This window comes from Armigeres subalbatus, chromosome 3 (genome assembly GCF_024139115.2).
Source record: "Armigeres subalbatus isolate Guangzhou_Male chromosome 3, GZ_Asu_2, whole genome shotgun sequence".
Taxonomy (NCBI): domain Eukaryota; kingdom Metazoa; phylum Arthropoda; class Insecta; order Diptera; family Culicidae; genus Armigeres; species Armigeres subalbatus.
The window spans coordinates 311,884,321-311,908,728 of NC_085141.1; the positions used below are offsets into that span (position 1 = coordinate 311,884,321).

General features: G+C 38.1%; 1 protein-coding gene across 1 annotated transcript in view; it reads left to right on the forward strand.

Moving 5' to 3' along the window:
- Positions 1–24,408, forward strand: part of LOC134225280 (putative mitochondrial transporter UCP3) — a 37,181-nt gene that overhangs the window by 7,634 nt on the left and 5,139 nt on the right. Inside the window, exon 2 of the mRNA XM_062705223.1 lies at positions 9,726–10,114. Coding sequence (XP_062561207.1) covers positions 9,980–10,114 — 135 coding nt within the window. The 5' untranslated portion in view covers positions 9,726–9,979. The remainder of the gene's footprint in view (positions 1–9,725; positions 10,115–24,408) is intronic.

The window sequence follows — 24,408 nt, forward strand, 5'->3', positions numbered from 1 at the left end:
GATCTTTTTGTTTGACCTACATATACTTTATCACACTGTGAACAATTAATTTGATACACCCCGGCCTTATTTAACATTTCTACTCTATCCTTTGTGGAGCCCAACAGTGTCTTCAGTTGATTGCTTCTGCTGGAGAATACTAAATCGATGCCGAATTTCCTCAGTCGATGGCGTAGCTGGTGGGTGATGTGTCGATCATAGGGGACCGATACCCTCTTCAGCGGTTCATCGATTGGTGTTAGTGTTGTCAGTTCGTCTTTTTAAGCCCATCATCAAATGGAAGCTCACGAAATGGTTTGAAATTTTTACTGAATCTAGTTCCGAGACAATGATGATGCTATGCAAGGCCGTCATAAGTCCACAAAGATAGTATCAGGCGTTTTCTTGGAACATGGTTCTTCAAAATATGTAGTTGTTAAAATAGCAGGCTCAAATTTTTGAAGATTGTTTGGTGAACGGTTCTGAACTGTGGCCCATTTTGGCTTTTCGATTCAGTTTCGACTGCTTTCACTAGATCATGGGTTCCCAAACTGTGGGTCGCGACCCCCAGGGGGGTCGTAGGCAGATCAATGGTGGGTCGTGAAAGACAAATCTTGATTTATACCTTTGACACTATTTTGTCCCACAAGTCTATACCAGCTTTTAGATAGCGATCTAAGTAATAATTCGATGATTAGAGAACATCAAACTTGACGAGGTCAATGGCCTTCTTTCATTGTGCAAATGGCAAATAGAATGAAGTTCAATACAATCCACATCTAATCAAAAACCCAATCCAGAACTAATCTAAATCAAATCCAAATCCCATCCCAATCCAAACCATATCCAATTCAAGTTTAATTCATATCCAAATCCAAATTTAATTCAAGTCCAATCCATATCAAACTCAAACCCAATTCAAATCGCATTGAAATCCAATCCAAATACAATCCAAATCTACTTCAAATCCAATCCATAACAAATTGAAATCCAATTTAATTTCGAATCGAATCCAAATCTAATTCAAATCCAAATCCAATCTAAAGCCAATCAAAATCTAATTCAAATCCAATCCAAATATAATTTGATTCCGATCTAAATCCAATATTAATTTGATCCAATTCCAATCTAAATACAATCAAAATCATATTCAAATCTAATTCTAATACAATCTAAATCTAATTAATTTCCAAATCCAATTGAAATACAATCTAAATTAAATTCAAAACCAACCCAAAACCAATCCAAATTCCATCCAAATCCAATAAAATTCCACATCCAATTAAAAAAAAATTACAATGATGGGATCAATTTATTATGATTTGTTCTATCTAACGCCAACTCATTTTTATCCAATTCATAAAAATCAATGCATTTGTAACTGGTGGGTCGCAAGCAATTTGGGATTCTGCTAGGTGGGTCGCATATCCAACAAGTTTGGGAACCTCTGCACTAGATAATTTCCCAAACTTTGGACGATTATTGATATTCATCAAATTGTAATACGATATTTTAGTTTCAAAATACGTTTTCATGAAAGGTGTTTATTTAAAATATAGCCAGCAATTCAAATTTAACGAGATGTATCGCAATTCCTATACCATATACACATCAACATAATTGTATTAACACTGACTCGCGATTGAATATTAAGATTTTGAACAAACTTTTAAAGCTTCTTTTGTTTGATGGGGACATTACTTAAACGCTATTGATGAGAAAACTACTTCGAAACAATACCACTCACACTGAATACTCCGAACAATATTGAAAGAGACTTTTTATAAGAACTGTTTAGATCAGGCCTTAACAGCAGACTATAATGACGAATAGACTGATCATTTAGGAGTAAGGATTTGTAAGGGTTACCTTGCTGGACAACTAAAATTTGTAACATCAGACAACTCTAACTGGAAGAATACAGAAATCAACACGACATAATAACAAACACATTTGTTTAACCGCCTAAATACAAGGGAAGCTCTTTGTGATTTATAATTGGAATCAAAGTTAATACATATAATCAAATATTATAACCGACATCTCTCCACAGCTTTAATATTCATCATAAAAATATCCCCAACCTGCCCATACTCCTAAGGCAGTGATATACTAGCAGTATATCCCGCAAAACTTAAAACCCCCATGGGTAAAGATGTTGTGAAGCCTTATCCTTTAGTCCCTGGTGTATCATGGACGATATGAATTTCAAATTCACATCGGTGACTTGGCCCCCGGCCCCCTTATACATCAATAAAATAAAATAAAATAAAATAAAATAAAATTCTTTTTACGTCACGTGCCGTAAAAAGAAGTGACGTATAAAAAACTGCCGTAAAAAGAGGGTTGAGTGTATAGTTTTGCAATAATTGAAAGAGAAAAGAAGCAAAGAGAGACTCTCTTCTGCACATACGACCTATTCTCAAAGCACTCTAGAATTATATTTGCCATTCCCTAGTAACATTTTGGTTTTATACTGGTTTTAAAACACTCTTGTAGAGTAAATTATGGTCTTCAAGAGCGTTACTAAATTTAACGCCGTTTCACGCCGGCGGTATTGAACTTAATTTGTAAATTAAAAAACAAATAAAATCACGCCGGTAAAAACCAACGACGGGCCGCCGTGATGCCACCGGGGCAACAATGTATGCCACGCCACCGCCGACGATGTTGTGCCCGGCGCACAAGTCTACCCACAACTTGTATAACTGCTGAATGTTACAAATTAATCAATTTCAATAAAAGAAAAAAGTGATTTTCACACTTTGCTGGTTGCTAGAGTTAGGTTGGGCGGCGAAGAACTCAATTATTCTGGCGGGCGTAGATCAAATTGATAGCAGTGCCATTAGCTCACCGTTGTCACCGCTCACCTAACTGCCAAAGATGACCTGATCTAGGAATCCTTTCGTTAGTCATCTCGGATATCTGAAGCTTTCAGGTAAATTCACTGTTCAGGCCAACCGACGCCCCGCCAAGTTCCTTACCGTGAGGGTTTTAATTTCATTAGAACCACAGGGAAACAAACGCCTCAAACACAAAATGCAATCAAAATCATCGTCACGGAATCATTATCGTTCAGTTTCAAATTTACCGTGTTTGGTAATGCCTAAACGTCAAACACAAGCAAAATCGATGGAAGCGCAATCAGTGACCTACAAAAAAATGAATCCACCGTTAAAAAGGTGAACGATGGAACATGTGTTGAATGTTGAGTAAGACGTGTGTTTCTCTGTGTTTTCTCTGTTTCTCAAAAGCAAATTTTCAAAACAACTTAGGTATCTGCTTTTGTATACAAAGATTCAAATGTCGATTTGTCGAATCTGAGAGCAGTCCCACGCAAACCAACACCATCAACACATAGGCGAAGACTTCGGCTATCTGTTGATAGTGTTGGTTTGCGTGGGAATGCTCTCAGATCCGACAAATCGACGTTTGAATCTTTGTTTACAAAAGCAGATAAGTGTTTTTGAAAATTTGGTATTGAGTTTTAGGTTCTGTCTCATTTGGAGAATTAAACTTAAAAGTGACAGTTCGGAAATTAACAAATAACCCAATCATAAGAATGGCTGGTGCTACCCAGCAATTCCAATAAGACATCGATGCAAAAATGATTCGATATCTGTCAAAAGTAATCTTGCTCTGCGAGCAGGGTTATTTGATAATTATTGAAATGTCACTTTTAAGTTTAATTTCAGTTTAATTCTCCAAATGAGACAGACCCTTAACATCATTATATCCATCCACGTTACACCACTGACTGAGTGACTATCGTCAATAGTAAAAACACCCTGTCGTCGTCCGGTCAATTCCGGTTCGCCTGTGCCAAGGAAATCGTCTCCCGGTAACAGAATCGACAGCTAACCTGCAAAGTGGTCCAGCGTTCCACTGCCAATCCCGTTGCACGCCCAATCGCCCGCTCGATTCATCAGCCTTCCGGCGCCCCATCGCCGCCGCTAACTTTTTCCTACTCAGTGACTAAGTAAAATTGTATTGCCATCTCTTTTCTTCCCACGGAAATTTTACTCAATTTCCGTGGGATAGAAAGAGAGAGCAATATAATTTTACTCAGTCACTGAGTAGGAAACAGTTAGCGGCGGCGATGGGGCGCCGGAAGGCTGATGAATCGAGCGGGCGATTGGGCGCGCAACGGGATTGGCAGTGGAACGCTGGGCCACTTTGCAGTTTAGCTGTCGGTTCTGTTACCGGGAGACGATTTCCTTGGCACAGGCGAACCGGAATTGACCGGACGCCGACGTTTTTACTATTGACGATAGGCACTCAGTGGTGTAACGTGGATGGATATTGGATATAATGATGTTATAACTTAATATAATACCGAATTTTCAAAAACACTTATCTGCTTTTGTAAACAAAGATTCAAACGTCGATTTGTCGGATCTGAGAGCATTCCCACGCAAACCAACGTTAATGGTGTTGGTTTGCGTGGGACTGCTCTCAGATTCGACAAATCGACATTTGAATCTTTGTATACAAAAGCAGATAAGTCGTTTTGAAAATTTGCTATTGAACTAATAGTTCTAACACAGAGAAACAGATGTCTTACTCAACACTCAGCACATGTTCCATCGTTCACCTTTTAACGGTGGATTCAATTTTTGTAGGTGGTCAATCGGCCACTGATGGCGCTTCCATCGATTTAGCTTGTGTTTGACGTTTAGGCATTACCGCCATCTGTTTGCTGCTTGTCCAAACACAGTAAATTTGAAACTGGGCGATAATGATTCCGTGATGATGATTTTGATTGCATTTTGTTCTAAGTGAGACGTCTGTTTCTCCGTGGTTCTAATGAAATTAAAACCCTCACGGCAAGGAACTTGGCGGGGCGTCGGTTGGCCTGACCAGTGAATTACCTGAAAGCTTCAGATATCCGAGATGACTGATGAAAGGATGCCTAGATCTGGTCATCTTTGGCAGTTAGCGGAAAGTGTATTCGACCAGTTAACACTACAGAGGGAGATACGCAACGATAACCAGTGCAGCTCTTTGACAGTGAGCTACACACTTCGAAAAAATCATGTAAATCTAAGTGATGTTGGATGCACATAAAAGGAACGATCCGTTGGACATAATTTTACGTCACTTTTTAAAATTACATGACATTGAAATTCGAAATCAGCATTTACGTTCGATGACTTAAAAAGATGCTACGCAACTTAACATTACTTCCCAAATTAAAGTCATCGTTTTAAATGACCATTGCTGCAACTTTCTACTGCAAATGATTTAACCATATTTACATATATGGTGATAAACATCACACTGAGCGAGACCGGTAAACTCGTCCGATCCTTGTCGATTAACAACCACGAACTAGTGCTACTGATGATCAGGGCTGTCCAGCCTCGTCTCAGAAACACGTGTTTATTCTGCTCCACTTGCACTTCTAAAAATAAAACTTTTAGTTCACACGATCTATCTACATCCACGGTCATAACTAAAAAGAGTAAGCTTGCCTCCAGCAGACTCGCGGGAACGTCCAATTCCACTTTTCAGTAAGTTCCATCGAGTATTTTGGTAGCTATCATTTATCCGGTTCAAAACAACGATGAGCGAATGGCACTGCTACCAATTTGATCTACGCCCGCCAGAATAATTGAGTTCTTCGCCGCCCAACCTAACTCTAGCAACCAGCAAAGTGTGACAATCACTTTTTCTTTTATTGAAAATGATTAATTTGTAACATTCAGCAGTTATACAAGTTGTGGGTAGACTTGTGCGCCGGTCACAAGATCGGCAGCGGTGGCGTGGCATATATTGTTGGCGCGTCGTTGGCTTTTACCGGCGGCGACGGCGTGAACCGGCGTTAATTTTATTTGTTTTTGTTCTTTAATTTACAAATTAAGTTCAACACCGCCGGCGTGAAACGGCGTTAAGTTTTGTAACGCTCTTGAATACCATAATTTACTCTACAAGAGTGTTTTAAAACCAATATAAAACCAAAATGTTACTAGGGAATGGCAAATATAATAATTATTAGAACTTCAGTTGCGCCGGGAGTGGGTGACACAAGCATGAATGTTTCTGGGTGGGACAGTCAGAGAATTTTCCTACCTATGATTCATAATCGAGGTTATTACTTTAGATACAATGCTGTTTGATAAATTTAATTCAGTTTTACAAAAATATTATTCAATCATTAGGCACCTTTACTTATATACATAATTAAAAAAATCTTTTTGAGAATTTTTACCGAAACCTCAGCAGCAGAACAGTTCGACAAATAATTTCTCAGATTTTTGGTGAATTTACCGTTCAGGGGCTTACGGATAAAAAAATCACAAAAATATCAGTGAAATAGTTAGCGATCCGTTCTGTTGTTGTATCAGTAGCTGACTAAAGGAGATTTTACGGTTTAGTCGGAGCGTATACCTTAGATCCTAAGAGTATTCTGAGATCTTAAATCACAAATCATTATTTTCCGAAAAGACTATTCAGTGCCCGTAAAAACTATAGGAAGTCCTTTTCATTTCAAAAGCACTAGGATGTCTAGAGGTTTTCCATAGGTAGAAGGGTTGAAGAAATCTGCAAATGCTTTTTATACAAAATTCACAAACGAACATTTCGGTGTTGAACTTAATCTAGAATTAAAAAAACACCTAAATAAAGAATAAAAAAAAAAAAAAAAAAAAACAAACGAACATTTTTGAAATGTGAACTACCCTAATCTACAGGCTTCTAGACAATCCTCGATAGATCTTGATAATGCAATGTTTCTCCTGGAAACCCAAAAGAAAATTATGAAAAGATTCTGCCCGAAAAGATCATTAAAGTCCAGAAGAATATTTCGATTATTGGATTCTTTTGATTCGTAAAATCGATTAAAGCTACCGTTTTGACTCAAATCCCGAACAAGACTCATATTGCGAATACTGGCGTATTAGCACATTCCAAACAAAATTTTCTTCGATGCACGTATGATAAATATTATTTCAATCGATCCTCAAGAAAAAATGACACGAATAAAAGTAAAATGGCTATTTAAAGGCGAATCTTCGGAATATTTGATTTGAGTCAAAACCCCAAAATTCGGCATTTTTGCTATTTGTCCTACGCATAACTGTTATTTAGAAATGTTGTTAATTGGCAATATTTTCGACTATGGCTTTATGAAGCCGAAACAATTTCCCACCCGAAAATATTTTTCGCCAATTACAATTCCAAGGCTCCAAATAGATTTAGTTGTTTCCTAGTAATGTACAACCAATAATTTGAAAGGCTGAACACGCGAGTTGAGGCCCCTACTTAAGTAGATCTTCTCACTTCTCACCTTAAAGTGAAGGTATAAAAAGGATTTTTTTAAAATATTTTTTCTTTCTAAATATAACTTTATGGATATACATTCATTATTCAAATCAGTTCTAAACGATTTGGATCAGATCTCACTTATGCAGCTCAAACATTTAAGTATGCAGGTGGTCGAAAGCACCTTGCACCTCGATCTTAATAACTTCCTCTGTATATCATATCTTTTTATTGAACTCCGGTCAAATCTAGTCAAATCTGGTGCAGGTTATCGGCATTCTTTTTTGTGTCGCATTTTTATCGCATTTAATGAACGTCTTTCATTTGAATATCCTTTATTTGAATGTCGAATTTTGACTTTAATAAGAAGAAAATGGGTAGCGTTTAGTTCGGATTTGAAACTTAAATAAAAAATTCCTTCAATAAGAAGAATGGAGAGTCTCCATTGGAGACGTTAGCTTGAACCCTAAGGATCGCTTAACTTCGGGGTTTTCTCTAAGCCGAGTCAGGTACGAGGCAGTACAGACAAGCTACAAAGGAGTAACGAAAATAAATCGAATAATTAATAACCTGCATAAATTCGCCATGTGACAGGTAACATTGGTAACGAAAGATATGATGAAAAATATGTATGCATAGTTTTAATGATTAGAATAGTTTTATATTATTTTTCCTGGTGATCTTTCAAGTTTATATTTAATAAATAAATATAATTATAAATGTATAATTATAAGGCCGATACAAATATGAAAAAAAAACAACTATATCTCTCCTCCTCGGATTTTTTTGCCCAAGAATAATATTTTGAAGGAGCAATAACAAAAATTCGGATAATTTTGAGGATTTTCAAAACAATCTATAACAAATCCAAGGATTTTTATGTATCTTTTCATTTTAATATTTATTTTTTCATAATACACCCCCTACTGGCCTTTTAATTTTATTTAGATATTTGTAGCGGTATAATTATAAATAAATATAAATAAATAATTATGCTCATAAATACACATTTTCACAAAAGTCAAAATCAATTCAAAATAACTTTCTTACACATAGAACCATTTGAACTATGAAACCAATTGTTAATCATCTAAACGTGGCTATGGCTGCCACAATTTCCAAGGTTGCTTAAACTCAACTTTTTTTTAAACTTTGACATTTACGATAGAATCACAAAACAACAAAACATATAGGCCATCGAAACTGTTCTGGAGTACGTATTCTGTCCGAGTACACCAATTTGAACAAAATAATAATAACTATTGATCATTGAATGCACGTAGAACTTCCCAATCTTAAATAATCGGCCTTAACCCTAATACGTGATAGATGCTAAAAACATGTTCAACAATGAATTTCTAAAAAAAGTTAAATATCTAATTACTAAAAAATATTGATTTATTTGTTTCAGCAGTAACCATGTTTTACATGAGAATCAAAGATGGGTATTGTTACAAATTAAGGCGCGAAGAAAATACTTGAAAATGGCCGGAGGGCGGTGAACCGTTGAAATTGGTGTTTAGATGATTTGTTTTGAAACAGGATGAATGTACAGGAACGACAGGAACGTATTGGACTTTCATTTCCCTACGCATGAACAAATGTATTCCTGGTATTCCCATTGTTACGCCTAAAATTATCATCTAGTGATAATAAGGCTAGGTAAAAATGAATTGCCCTTGAATGCGATAACAATAAGCAATGATTGCCAAATCATTGATTCAACGATTCCATACCTTACTGATGTAAAGCGATAAAAGCAAAACAAAGTGCAAATTACTATGATGGGAACTACGTACGTTTTTTCTTACTCCTTTGTATCGAAAACAGGAATTTCTTAGCTGTTTTATTTGTGTATCCATTTTGCAATGAAAATATCTGCTGAGTCATTAAGTGGATCCACAGTGGTAGAAAACATCTTCAAACTCATTAATAACGCAATTTGATGGTGATTTGCCAATATTGGTTCTTCATATTTCTCTCTTTCACTGGCACTGGCATTCCTTAATTGGGACATACAGTTTTTGCAGATCAGTCTTCATTAAACACAATCTTAAATACGAGTATTATGTTTCATTTGCGATTTCAAAATGCATATATAAGACATGTTGATACATTTTTCAACGAAAATGTCGTTGCACGGATTAGTATTCGAACCCAGTCATCATCAATGTGGTTTTAGTTTTCATAAGCACAACTTTCTGAGCAATTGAAGACTCAATTGTGGTGGAATCCTTTTTAATGAAATCTGTTTCGTGGGGAAAAATATCATTTATGAAGTGAAATGATGACATTTCGTTTAAACTTTGTTGAATAAGACAGATAATGAAGTTTATCGAATGATACGCGACACGTCGAAATACATTTTATCGAGGTACACCTGTGCTTGCACTCACACGATGGCAACAGAACAATAGTCGATTGTATACTATCGCAGTAATATTCTTAAAAACCATCTCTTTTCTCTCATTCTTTTATTGCAGAATTCAACTGGCCAATGTACCACAATCACCCATCAGTAATCGTTTAGGCTGGACCTACAACGATCTTCCAACAAAATCTAACATTGTGCGTGGCCAAAACAGTCAAAGTTCCTTAAAACAGTGTCAAGTTGTTCCTTGTCTTGCTTTTTAAAACCACCAATTCAAAAAGTGCGCGCGCAATTAGTTACCCGTGTTGAAGAAAGAAATTTTTGTCCGTTGGAAACGCCGGTAGAGATCACCTACGAACCACCATCATGAACAAGCAATTCCCGAAACGCGAAGAACCGCCCCAGGTCTCGGTGGCGGTCAAGCTGCTCACAGCCGGTACAGCCGCGTGCTGGGCCGATTTCGTCACATTCCCGCTGGACACTGCCAAAGTGCGACTGCAGGTAGGTTTGCCTCTTTGAGTTTAGTTTCCGTTCGACCAAGTAATTAGAATTTGATCAATGTCGGGTACCGATTCGGGCGTAGTTTGCAATGGCTGCTTTTATCCGTTTGTTTGAAATAGAAAGGGACGAGAACTGCTCGTTTACATATAGTGCATTGATTGGAGCTATGGTTCTCAAACTGTTTCTGTATCTTGGCGAATTGTATTTATTTGATACCTGCAACTGTTGATGAAAAGAGTATAAAACATGTAAAAATTTCAATAAAACTGAACCAATTTTGAACGAATTCTATACTGCCCTTTTACGCATAATTGTCTCCTGTTAGTTTTTGAAGATTTCGACTTCTTTATCAGAGAGCGCTCTATTTTTATGTATATTTTCCGAAAACACTCAAAAGTATCGATTTTTGTTCGAGAAATCAGTGAAAACATCATCAAGTCTATTATTTCCATTGCATTGTTGAATTCAACAATGAGTCATCATTATTGCAGAATCCGTTTCTCGAATTTCAAACAAAACTGAATCAAACTGAACAAAATCCCACACAACAAAAATCATTTTGAAAGGAAATCAAATTTAATCCTCTGTCCATAGCTCCGGAAATCAAATTTCAAGGCCAAGTAATTTAATTTCTGTTGCATTCGATTTCTCTTAGAGGGGGGCGCCACTGCTTAAAATCTGTCACGCATCTGTCCTATAATTTTGAACGCTGGTTCAAATTTGTGAAAACCGAAGAATTTTCAGAATTTCGAGAAATTTAGAGTTGAAATTCCGAGAATGTCAAGTTTACATTCCAATAATTTTTGCGCGGAAATTTCGTAAAAATTTCCCAATTGCTAACCCTGAAAGCTTCCAGGTAATACTCCAAATAGCTCTCCGTGATAATTCCGATGCTTTTCTTGAAAATTTCATGCAATATCCCGCTGAATAATCGTCTGTTGAAATCCCAAGAATAGTCTTCTAAATTTCAAAAGTTTCCCCGTTAAAAAACCGAGTATTTCTCCGACAAAATGTAGAATTATTTCCCGAGGTAATTTTAAGTTTTAAACGGACATTCTGATATATTTCATGAAAATTACAAAAGCTTTTTTTACAAAAACTGCAAACAATTTTTTTGTTGTGGAAACTCAAACAGATTTTGGTGGGGAATTCAAATAATTTCTCGTGGAAGTTTTCAACAATTTATTTAGAAATTCCGGAGATTTTCTATCGATAATTCCAAAGAATTTGCATTAGAACTGCCGAAAAAATTTACGAAGTATTATCCATGAGAATTTCGAAGAATTTCCAAAATAAGAAAAATTTTCTGGGGACTTCCCAGAAAATCTCCAGTGGATATGTTGAAGGTTTTCTCACGGAAATTTCGGAGAATCCCCTTTACAAGTTCTAAAGAATATCTTTTGGGTATTCCAAAGACTTTTTCTTGGATGTTCCAAAATGTTTTTTTGTAAATTAAAAAAAAAATCCGTTGCAGTACGACATAATTTAATTTCCATAGTTTCCAAAGAAGTGTCTGCCGACAATAAGACAAATCTAGTAGAATCTGCAATAAAATCCAAGTGAAGATTTTGAAATTTTTTCGAATGTTTTTATAGAATACTTTGGAGAATTTTCCTGCTCAATGCAGAAGAATTCCCTGGTGAAATCCATGACTTTTACTTCAGTGAAATTCATTACATTTTTATGGAGAAAAAAAACGGGAAATCCTAAACAAAATCAAACGAGTGAACTTCGCACAAAGCTGCTGTATAATTTGATCAAAAAAATAAAAAGTCCACGTAGACTTTTAGCAAACCCCCCCGTCCCCCTTTGTAGACTATCGTAGACTTTTTCAAAACCCCTCCCCCCTCCTCAAGAGTCTACGTGGTTTATGGACAGCCCCTTATTGGCATTACACTCCCACTGGGACATTGCCGCCTTGCAGTTTTTTTTTTTTTTTTTTTTTTTTTTTTTTTTTTTTTTTTAACTAATTTTATTTGCTGATTATCTAATACATGCATTCATCTCTTAGACTAGGTGTTCCGTGTTTTCTTAACACTATCATCCTTATTTGCTATGTTACTTTTTAGTTATTATTAATACATTTCAATTGCCTCTGGCAGTTAGAATTTTTCCTCTGGTTGAATTGAACCATGTAGGAATTACAATGTTTTCAACTTAAACTAATCTTAACCTATTTTATACTAAGGGTACAAGGAGTTAATCGTTGCAATAGAAGATTGCAACGATTTTTGTTTAAAATTGATAATTATTTTGTTGGACATTTGTTGCAATGTCTCAATATTAGAAATTCTATGAAGTTCATTGGTACTATACCACGGAGGCAACTTCAGAATCATTTTCAGAATTTTATTTTGAATCCTCTGAAGTGCCTTCTTTCTGGTATTGCAGCAACTAGTCCATATTGGCACAGCATACAACATGGCAGGTCTAAAAATTTGTTTGTAAATCAAAAGTTTGTTCTTAAGACAAAGTTTTGATTTTCTGTTTATAAGTGGATATAGACACTTAATATATTTGTTACATTTGGCTTGAAGGCCTTCAATGTGATTTTTAAAAGTTAATTTTGATCTAGCAGAAGTCCTAAATATTTAGCTTCGCTAGACCAATTAATTGGAACCCCATTCATAGTGACAATATGTCTGCTAGAAGGTTTCAAATAAGAAGCTCTCGGCTTATGTGGGGAAAATTATAAGCTGAGTTTTGGAAGCATTCGGGAAATTTTCCATTTTTGCAAGTAAGTGGAGAAAATATCCAAACTTTTTGCAATCTACTACAAATGACACGAAGGCTTCGCCCTTTGGCTGAAAGGCCCGTGTCATCTGCAAACAAAGATTTTGACACCCTGGGGGTAAATCAGGTAAGTCAGAAGTAAAAATGTTATACAAAATGGGCCCCAGTATGCCGCCTTTGGGGTCACCAGCCGTTACAGGTAATCTATCAGATTTAGTATTCTGATAGTTTACCTGCAGTGAGCGATCTGATAAATAATTTTGGATCAGTTTAATGATGTACAGAGGAAAATTAAAATTCATCAATTTTACAATCAAACCTTCATGCCAAACACTGTCAAATGCTTTCTCTATATCAAGAAGAGCAACTCCAGTCGAATATCCTTCAGATTTGTTGAGCCGAATTGAATTCGTTACTCTTAATAACTGATGGGTGGTTGAATGCCCATGGCGAAAACCAAATTGTTCATCAGCAAAAATAGAATTGTCATTAATATGAACCATCATTCTATTTAAAATAATCTTTTCAAACAGTTTGCTTATTGAAGAAAGCAAACTGATTGGGCGATAACTAGAAGCATCAGCTGGATTTTTGTCCGGCTTCAAAATTGGAACAACTTTGGCGTTTTTCCATTTATCTGGAAAGTATGCCAATTGAAAACATTTGTTAAATAAATTAACTAAAAAGGATAAAGAGCTCTCAGGAAGTTTTTTGATAAGTATGTAGAAAATACCATCATCACCTGGGGCTTTCATATTTTTCTTTCTAGTAATAGATCTCACTTCATCCAAATTAGTTCCCAACGAAGGGTCAAAACATTCTCTTGACTGAGAATGTCTTCGAAGCTCCGTGTAACCTGATCCTCAATTGGACTAGTGAGACCTAGACTAAAATTATGGGCACTCTCGAACTGCTGAGCAAGTTTTTGAGCCTTTTCGCCATTTGTTAAAAATATTTTATTTCCCTCTTTAAGCGCTGGAATTGGCTTTTGAGGTTTTTAAGAATTTGTTAATTTCCAAAAGGGTTTTGAACTGGGATCCAACTTCGAGACATTATTCTCAAAGTTTGTATTTCTTAGAATAGCGAAACGTTTTTCAATTTCATTTTGCAAATCTCGCCAAATAACTTTCAACGCGGGATCGCGAGTTCTTTGGTATTGCCTTCTTCTCACATTTTTAAGACGGATCAGTAGCTGAAGATCGTCGTCAATAATAATGGAGTTGAATTTAATTTCACATTTAGGAATTGTAATGCCTCTGGCTTCGACAATTAAATTTGTCAAAGATACGAGAGCATTATCAATATCACTTTTGGTATCGAGAGGAATATCAACATCAAAATTCCTATCGATATACGTTTGATATAAATCCCAATCAGCTCTATGATAATTAAAAGTAGAGCTGATTGGATTATAAATGGCTTCTTGTGAGATTTCAAATGTCACAGGAAGATGATCAGAATCAAAGTCAGCATGAGTTACCAATTGGCCACACAGCTGACTTGAATCCGTTAAAACTAAATCAATTGTAGAAGGATTTCGACTGGAAGAAAAACAAGTTGGTCCATTGGGATATTGAATAGTATAATATCCCGCAGAACAATCTTCAAATAAAATTTTACCATTGGAATTGCTTTGAGCATTATTCCATGAACGGTGTTTGGCATTGAAGTCACCAATTACAAAGAATTTTGATTTGCTGCGAGTCAGAATTTGAAGATCAGCTTTCAACAAATTCTTTTGCTGCCCATTGCATCGAAAAGGCAAGTAGGCTGCAATGAAGGAAAATTGCCCAAAATTTGTTTCAACAGAAACTCCCAAGGTTTCGAAAACGAAGAATATAATTTATGTTTGATACGTCTATTAATGACAATGGCGACCCCACCACAGGCGCTGTCAAGACGATCATTTCTGTAGATAAAATAGTTTGGATCTCTTTTAATGGAGAGTCCTGGTTTTAAATACGTTTCAGTTATATTGGCAATATGCACATTATGAACTGAAAGGAAGTTGAATAATTCATCTTCCTTACCCTTTAGAGAGCGGGCATTCCAATTTAGAACTTTCACACAATTATTTGGATCCATTGAAACGGAGTCCGATAACAATTTTTTGTGTGTACTTTATACCAACCTGAACAGCTTCAGGAATGGTATTTGCTTTGAACATTGCATCAATCATGTGATGCAATTGTTCAGTTAAAAATCAAAATCGGAAGCAGTCATGCTACCTGAATCGGCAACATGACCGTTATTTTCCTTTGGGACATGGGTATAAACCTCATTTTGAGAAGAGAAATTTTGTCTACCAGCAGCGATGTTTGCATACGTAGGTACATTCGAAAATTGGAATTTACTGAAGTGCTTGCTACCCGTTGACGAGCGGCAAAATTTGTTTGTGAATTGTGGTGGGTATGAATTGCTCGACCGGTAACCGGTTTCGAAATTTGAGCGTTTGAAAAATTTCTACCCGTCGAATCTGGGATCCGATTGGAATTTCCCGTCATCAATTTTGCACGGGAATTCAAAACTTTTTTGCGTGAAGGGCATTCCCAGAAATTGGATTTATGATTGCCCCACAATTTGCACACTTAAATTTATTGGAATCTTCTCTCACAGGACATGCGTCCTTGGCGTGAGAGGTTCCACCACAAATCATGCATTTAGCATCCATGTGACAATGTTTGGTTCCATGACCCCACTTTTGGCACTTACGGCACTGGGTGGGATTTTGGAAATTTCCCCCAGGCCTGCGGAAATGTTCCCATGTAACACGGACATGGGACATAATACAGGCCTTTTCCAAACTTTTCATATTATTTAGTTCACTTTTGTTAAAATGAACTAAATAAAATTCTTGAGAAATGCCCTCTGGGAAGTACCAGAATGGGATTTCTTTTTCATCTTAATTACTTGGACTGGTGAAAATCCAAGTAATTGAGAAATTTCAATTTTAATCTCATCCAGTGATTTGTCATCACTGGGGAGACCTTTCAAGACGACTTTGAACAATCGCTCAGTTTTGTCGTCGTATGTGAAGAATTTATGGCGCTTCTCAGTTAAATACTGAAGAAGACGTTTGCGATCGTCAAAGGATCCCGGCAAAACGCGGCAGCCACCCTTCCTAGCAATCTGAAACGAAACCTTGATCCCCTGAAGGTTACTCAAAATCTCATTCCTAAAGCCAGAAAACTCGGCAATAGATACCACAATCGGCGGAATCCTTTGCTTTTTCGCATGAATCGAATCACCTGGGCTAGTTTCGATTTGCTCAATATCATCATTAATCAAATCGAACTGATTGCTCAGTTCGATAGGAGAAAAATTATTTCCGACATTAGAGTTTGAAGGAATATCTGAATTCTCCAGCTTCCTTCTATTTTTTCCGCGCTTTGGCAGGACGGTCTTGAAACCTTGTTTCTTAGAAGGAAGTGGAGAATTCAAAGACTCCTTCCTTTTGTTTTTATTAATGCTCATTGCTGAGCGTGGAGACGTGACCTTCTAAGAGGTTTTTTTCCCAGAACGGTGTCCCTGCAGGATTACCATCGCTTGTCGGAATTTTACTTCCGCAAACGGGTCCAACGTAAAACGAAGGCACGGGTCCTTGCAAAGATCGTAACGGGATCAGTGGGTACAAATAGCGCTAAGAAGCACCGTTGAAATTAAAATAGCTTCGGGTAGTATTAAAAACTTCCTTCCGCAAAGAGAGAAAGAACCGCACAGCACGAAAGCACGATGCGGTCTGACGCCTTGCAGCTTAGTGTTCTATTAAGCACTTCCGCAGTTATTTACTGCGAGGTTTATTTTAAGTCAGTTTTATAAAGTCAGGTTACCATTTTTGCATTCGTATATCATGAGGAAAACGATGATATCTTTATACTCAGGAAAATCGAAATCTCGAAATCAAATTTTTTTTAAGCCTGCTGCAATGCACTCAAATGAATGTGAATTGATAGAAATAACTGAATCTATCTCCCTAAAGTGCAATTTTGACCACTCTTATGTGCTTTTCTCGTTATATTTTATAATAGACTAGGTGGATTATTCTGGGTTTATTTTCAATTTAGTACAAGCGTGTTTGGAACGACAGTCGGCAGAATAGTGGACGCAAAAGTATGAGAACGACAGTGACCAGTCGATTCATTTCCTTAGAACGGCAATGATTGAAATAATTCAACCACAGTAGTCTAGATTTTGCAGTAAAAAGGTTCACACGGAGCGGCACAAATAGGGCACTGCACAGGAAAATCTCTTTCTCTTTTGTTCATCAAGAAAGTTAGAAAACAATAAGGCCAGTAAATTACATTTACTAGCCTTATGCTACGTTTTGACAGGGCAAGTGAATTGAACAACTTGAATTCAATTGACTTGCCAAAAGTTAAACATGTTCAACTTTCTTTTCGTTCAAGTGAATTGAATTAAGGTGTAAACGTTCAATTCGCGTTCGATTCAAGCGACTTGCTCAATTCACTTGCCTTGTCTAAACGTATTATTGTTTTAAAATAAAAAGTTGAAATGGAACTCAAACTCAAATGGCATTGATACACTTTCGGAGGAAAAATGTTGTTTTATATTTAAACATCAAAATGTTCACTCAAGTGTATGGTATGTGTTGGGGGACGGTTCGACGGTTAGATGTACTTCCCTACGTTGTGCACCTCCTGGCAGTAATCCTTGATTACGCTAGATAGCCTTTCCTTTCTTGTCTATATTCATTCCCTTTCTAGGAATTTGGACACCCAGTCCTTTGAGGCACTTCCTTTCTTCCACCAGTAAAAGTCCGTATCACAATTCCGTTAAACAAAACTGCACAATTGATTTGTGTTTCGTGTGCAGTGGGCAGTGTTCATTTGTGTAACATATTGTGTGAGAAGTCTGTGAGTGTCTTTTACATGTGTTAAGTGTATAATTTAAGCTAGGGTGATCGTTTTATTAGTTTTACATTTATGGACCGCAAACATTACCGCCCCCCTTGAAACTTGTTTCAATAATAATTTAGACGTTTATATCATCGGAGGGCACGAGACAAATCCGGTTTACTGCACGCTTGTATGTCCCTTTGGATATCAAAATCGTGACCACCCTCACGACTCCATTAGTACCAGGGTGTATCTCCAGTATCCTCGCTAGAGGCCATTGTAGCGGTGGTATGTTGTCTTCCCGGACAATTACGATGCTGCCGATGCGAATGGGGCTCAGTTGATGGACTTTGTTCGCCTGCTGAAGTCCGGTAAGGTACTCTTGGCTCCAGCACTGCCAGTACCGTTGGGACATCTGCTGTCGTTGCTGATAGTGTGTAAGTCGGTTCGAGGGTATGGCTGTAAGATCATGATCTGGGAGGGCGTTCATGGGGGACCCGATCAAGAAATGGGCTGGTGTCAAGGCATTGATATCGGTGGGGTCATCCGATAATGGGGCTAGAGGTCTTGAGTTCAGGGCTGCGACGATTTGCTGTTTAAACTGTTATACAATTCATGCAATTCGTATTTCGCTCCTTGAAAATGGGTGGCATTGTCGGAGTGTATCTCGCTTGGGATTCCGTGGTGCCCAATGAACCTCCGAAGAGCAGAAATAAAACATGCTGTTGAAAGGTCCGTAACGAGCTCCAAATGGATCGCTTTCGTGGTGAAACATACGAATACCGCGATGTAAACCTTCGGTGGGGCTGCTCGACGATGAGGAGGTGTCAGGAAAAAGGGGCCACAGTAGTCCACGCCGGTTAGCAGAAACGCCCTAGCGGGGCGGACTCTCTTAGATGGCAGCTGTCCCATTGGCTGCTCAATCGGCTTTGGGTTGAAACGGAAACATCGATGGCATTTTCTCAGAACGGAAAGAACGGCTCTTTTTCCGTGAATCGGCCAAAATTCTTGTCTCACTGCGGCTAAAGTTGCTTGGTGTCCACCATGGTGAATCTGAATGTGGTAATACTCAATGCTCAAGCGGGTGAGAGCATGTGATTGAGGAAGAACAGCCGGATGTTTGACGGGGAAGAACGGAAAGAACGGCTCTTTTTCCGTGAATCGGCCAAAATTCTTGTCTCACTGCGGCTAAAGTTGCTTGGTGTCCACCATGGTGAATCTGAATGTGGTAATACACAATGATCAAGCGGGTGAGAGCATGCGATTGAGGAAGAACAGCCGGATGTTTGACGGTGTAATCCTCAAGAGAGTCACGGAGGCGACCACCTATTCTAACAATGCTTTCATTATCGATGAACGGACACAAAAGCTTCAAAGGTGATTTGGAAGTACTTGATGCATCCTTTTCAAGGAAATTATTTCCTCAGCGAAACATTCCTCTTGCACTAAGCGAATAATGATGTGTGCCGGTGATTTGACTGCCGACAATTGGACAAAAACCGTAAACAGAATGCTACTAATCTGACTGAGGCTACGATACGAGATTCTAGTTCCACTTCAGTTGGGATCAGGTCGGCGGATTCGACCATCCATTTTGACGGTGCTTCCTTCAGCCATGTAGGACCGTATTTACAACGCTGACTTTCCAAGAAATCTTCAACGGACATTCCACGAGAAACCAAATCAGCGGGATTTTCATTGCTTTAACAGCGGGATTTTCATTATTTTAAAGAAAGAGCTTTAACCACCGTCTGTAACAGAGCAGCAGCTTCCTTCGCAGCACTCAGTTCCAGTCTCGGTATAGTCAACCTTTTCAGTGGCGCAACCCTAGATTTCGATGCGAGTAGCTCGATACGTACGTTTCCGCGTCCATCCACAGAGCGAACGTATAGACATGCATCGTATGCTAGATCCGAGGCGTCGGCGAAACAGTGTAGCTGCACATCAACGAAAGCGAATCTGGGGATGCTGAATTCGGTCAACTTGGATAAACGACGATGGAAATCCACCCATTTATGCTCTAGTTGTGTTGGGACAGGTGCTGCTGCATGATTATTTTTGCGGTTACCACCACAGGCGATATCAATCCGAGAGGGTCGAAAAGCCTTGCTACACACTTAACTCATTTCACCGTATTCGGTAAATTTTACCGAAATCTCAACAGCAGAACTGTTCGGTAATTTATTTTACAGATTTTTTGTAAATTTTTCCATTGATCAACTGTCAAAATCACCGAAAATCAGTTAAATTATTTACCGAACAGTTCTGCTGTTGAGATTTCGGTAAAATTTTACCGAATTCGGCGATTTATTTTAAGTGTGTATAGCGGACAAAATTCGCCTCCTAGTCCATTCGCCTTCTTAATTCGCAATATTGAATATGAACCGAAGTTGGTCCACCTTCGGTACCCAAGTAATTCCAAGCGTTTTAACCTTCTCATCGGGGCTCAAGTCGAAGGTTATTGTGAGGCTTGTTCCCAGTTGATCCTCTGGAACTCCAGCCAAGACTTCGGGATGGTTTGAACACCATTTTCGAATGGAAAATCCTCCTTTGGCCATTAACGATGTTAGATCTTCTCTGAGGTTAGTGGCTTCGACGATACTTGCAGCCCCTCCAATATAATCGTCCACATAAAAATTCTTCTCTACCTCTACGCTTGCTGGTGAACTTTCCACTCCTTCATCTACTGCTAACTGTTGTAGATCCCGTGTTGCAAGGAATGACGACGGCTTAAGCCCGTATGTTACAGTAAGCAACTCGTACACACCAAATGGATCTTCCTTAGAGAACCGGAAGAAAATTCTGAGGCGTCTCCAACAAGCACCACTTCATACTTGCGGAAGCGAGAGGCTTGGGGTTAGCTACTCATTCTCAATGTACACGTTTCGGGAGCTCAGATATTTAAAGTCAATAACGGCGCCGGCCACGTCCTTACGGTCATATAGGAAGAGAAGGATTGTTAGTCCGACTCTCGTTGCTACTAGAGACCGAGTGTGTCTCTCTGTACCTCTGCATCTCCACGATTGTCTTGGGATAGGATATAGTTTTAGTTACAAAGGATAATTTATCCGGATTCACTTCGGTAAGTGATGCGATCTATGGGATGGGAAAAAGCACTAACTCGTTTTCTCGCCACGTCGAAAATGTTAAACCATGCACGCTCGGTGGCATATGATAACTGGGGAGAATCGCGGTTAGGACGACCGAACGGACGCGCAACAGCCTGTACCTACTTGCCCGATAGCTACCGCAAACTATGGAAGATCGCACTTATCTCGACCAGAATAAAGTGCAATTCATACGCATTAGATCTGTTCACCATTTTCAAAAGTATTTCAGATTTAAAGTGCCACCCCTCCATTTCAATGAGTATCTTAAATGGAGTCTCCTGACCAATTTTCAGCCAAATCCATGTAGATTTAGATGTGCATCAAACAAGATTTGTGATTTTTCAGGCTTTTTGTGAAATGTTGTCTGAATGCATCAATTTTTCTCCACATAATAAAAGCATTAGTCGTTGATAGCTTCTTTAGACTATTATCTACCACTTTGTCATTGATACTCGGATGTTTAGAGGGCTTATTCTATGACTTTTAGTAGGTTTAGCTGAAAAAAATGCCTAAAAATCAGAAAAATTATTTTAGGTGCTTCTGGGGGTAAAATAAATTTTCAATATGTACCCAATTCAATTATTCTGTTAAAATAAGCGGAGTAGATTTTTTTATGAGCGGTACAGTAAATATATCATTCATGTAAATATATGCCTGTAATAATTGTGATATTGAGCACAACAGGATTTTCTATGAGGAAGAGGTTTTATTGAAAACCGGAGGTAAAATCAACAACAAAAAACTGCCGTATGGATCCGCGTGAAATTGAGTACATTGAAAGAGCGATCTCTAAATTGTAAAATCATTGTTGTTAAAATTACGTCAAACAGTTCTCCTTTTTAACCGTTTGTTCGTGTCATGGTATCCTATGACGCACTTGAGGCTCGACCAGGCCCAAACCAATCATCGGCTTTGTTGAGTTTGTTTGCACGTTCGCACACATCTAGTTAATGAAGTTTTTCTGGTTTCCGTGACGTTCAAAGGGGTTGAGGCAAATAATGATAGCTTCTTTCATCAACTCAACAATTTGTCACAAATAAGTTATCAGAGGGAACAGGTTGGACTAATGATAGACTTATGATAAGGTAGTTACCTGCAATGGATATTTTGTGTGTCTTAGGACAAGTACAATAAGCTTGCCTTTGATATTATTCGTTCAAACTGTCTCTTTTAATTTTAATTCGAGACACAAAAACGGAGTAGGGTTCTCTATAGAGAAACACTGACTGTGCAGACTCTTATCGCAACTAGTTGCACACACGCCATAACGGTGTCAGCACCTCATCGTCCAATTAAGCTGAGATTGACAGTTGCGCTATTTATTGGGTGCAAAGTACACCGGCGAGCTACCGGTTCATAAATAGTAAACAGTACTTCCCCATAGCTGTATAGTAGGAGGATAGTAACCTGCTGCTGCTGCATTCAGGCAAGCAAGACCCCATATGTAAATACCGAATCAGCCGGCAATCAAGCTTTGTCGATCGTTGATCAAATCAGACCAAGTGCTGCTGGAGTGCTGATGTGGGAAGCCAAACACGCATCGCGAGATAACAGCCGCGAACCGTGCCTCCGTTATTTTAAATTGTGCATACATATATAGTCAATTAGGGTGAAATAGTTAGTTTGAACAGAATTGAACATAAAATACATAATAACGCACAAATTAACGCAGAGCTAAAAGTGTCTTTTAGGAAGTTACACATTCGTCACCCTATAGTATGTATATGAATACATATACGTTGGACTTGTACAGACAAAACATTGTGCCAGCCGTGTTTCCCCTCTGTTGCAAGTGCACGTGTTGTGGAAAAACCTAAAAGACTGATCCGCTGATCGCACATACATGTAGGGGAGAATGGTGCAAAACCTACCCATGGGAAAAATGGTCTAACTCATAAAATCACTCATATAATCGTTGGTAATACATTTCTGAGTCATTATTATCATATTGTATTAGATATTCATTATCGAGATCTATCCCAAAAATTGACAACATTTTGTTACTTTCAACTCACCCGTAAGATTTTCGTTCAACCAAATATGATTGAAATGCAAACAACCATGCGTTTTGCCCCAGGCTCAATTTTTAAATGCTTTAGAAATTCCAAAAAACCTTGGAGTAGTAGATCATTTTAATATGGTACAATTAGTTTTAATTTTTTGTGTCTGCAAAATGAAATGATTCACTATTTCGATTTATATTGGCTAAAACGTCGAAAAAGATTAAGGGAGCATTTTGGACCATCCTTCCTTACATGAATACAAACAGCTGATCGATGACCGGTCTCAACGATGCCATATAGTGTGAACCCTTTATACACAAGCTGTTGTTGCATCGCGAACATGAATGAATCTTGAACGGACTTTGGACTATGACGTATGCGTTCAAGTTCTACAGGAGGATTGTGTCAGATGTTGTTACAGTTCATTCTCCACATGTCTGTGTACTACATTGATGTCGATCATTTTCTCAATTATTTCAGTTTTTATTTCCTGTATACCTATCGATCTATCTTACTCTCAATGCAATTTAGAAATAGTACTTTTCCTATTTTTGTCTCTTCTATTTCTGTTTTCTATCCCTATATTTTGATGATTACTCCAATACTGATATATAGAGAAGCGATGGTGAATTTGAACACAATACTGGTAGACAAAGTGCGAACGATTGATATGTAGTTCACTTCGCAATGATGAAGAAAACAATAAATGGGCTGCTCATGTTTCCACGTAATTCTATCGAAATGTTTGGATGAAGCCGAAGCCACTCACGACAATTAAGCAAAGTTTCCAATCACATTTCGGTAGCGGCAGTCACGGTCATCATCAGATCAAATAATCATTTGGAGCACATTGAACTGGCCCAACTTAATTAATATGAGCGGAAAAACAGTAGTCGAATTCAATGAATTGGATGGAATAAATCTGATGCAACAATCGAATGAGTTGATATTTTCAGAGAATGTTGTTCTCATCCGAAGGTAAAATCTAAAATCTATGGACTTTGTTCTAGGGTCTAGTCTAATGTGAATTAGTCAGATTAGTCAGTTTAGTTTCGGTGGCTGTTTTCAAAACTTATTTTTGCTTAACGAAGGTTGAGCATGTTAGAAAAAGGCTCATATTTATTGCATAGAATTTTCGAAATAATTAAGTTTCGAAGGAACAGGGAGAAGATCTTTTTGGACAGTACCCCTTAATAGCGTCTTCGGCAGTTACTACTCAATCGTTTTTCGAACGAATGATTTAAAAAAAATGATTTAAGATATTATACAGATACTTTCATTCGTTCGGAATTCGCCTTAGTAATAAACATATGAAAAGCAGACGACTTCCCAATAGATTCATTTCATTTCATTTATTTAGTTTACATCTAAACAGATAACACTGAATCAACAATTTGACGCCACAATACACGGTTCGAGGCCGCGTCTCTCCATCCTCGAATGCGCCCCACGCTCGCCAAGTCGTTTTGCACCTGGTCTGCCCACCTCGCTCGCTGCGCTCCACGCCGTCTCGTACCTGCCGGCTCGGAAACGAACACCATCTTGCTGTCCACCTCGCTCCGGCTTTAGCTACCTTCTGGATACTGGGTTCG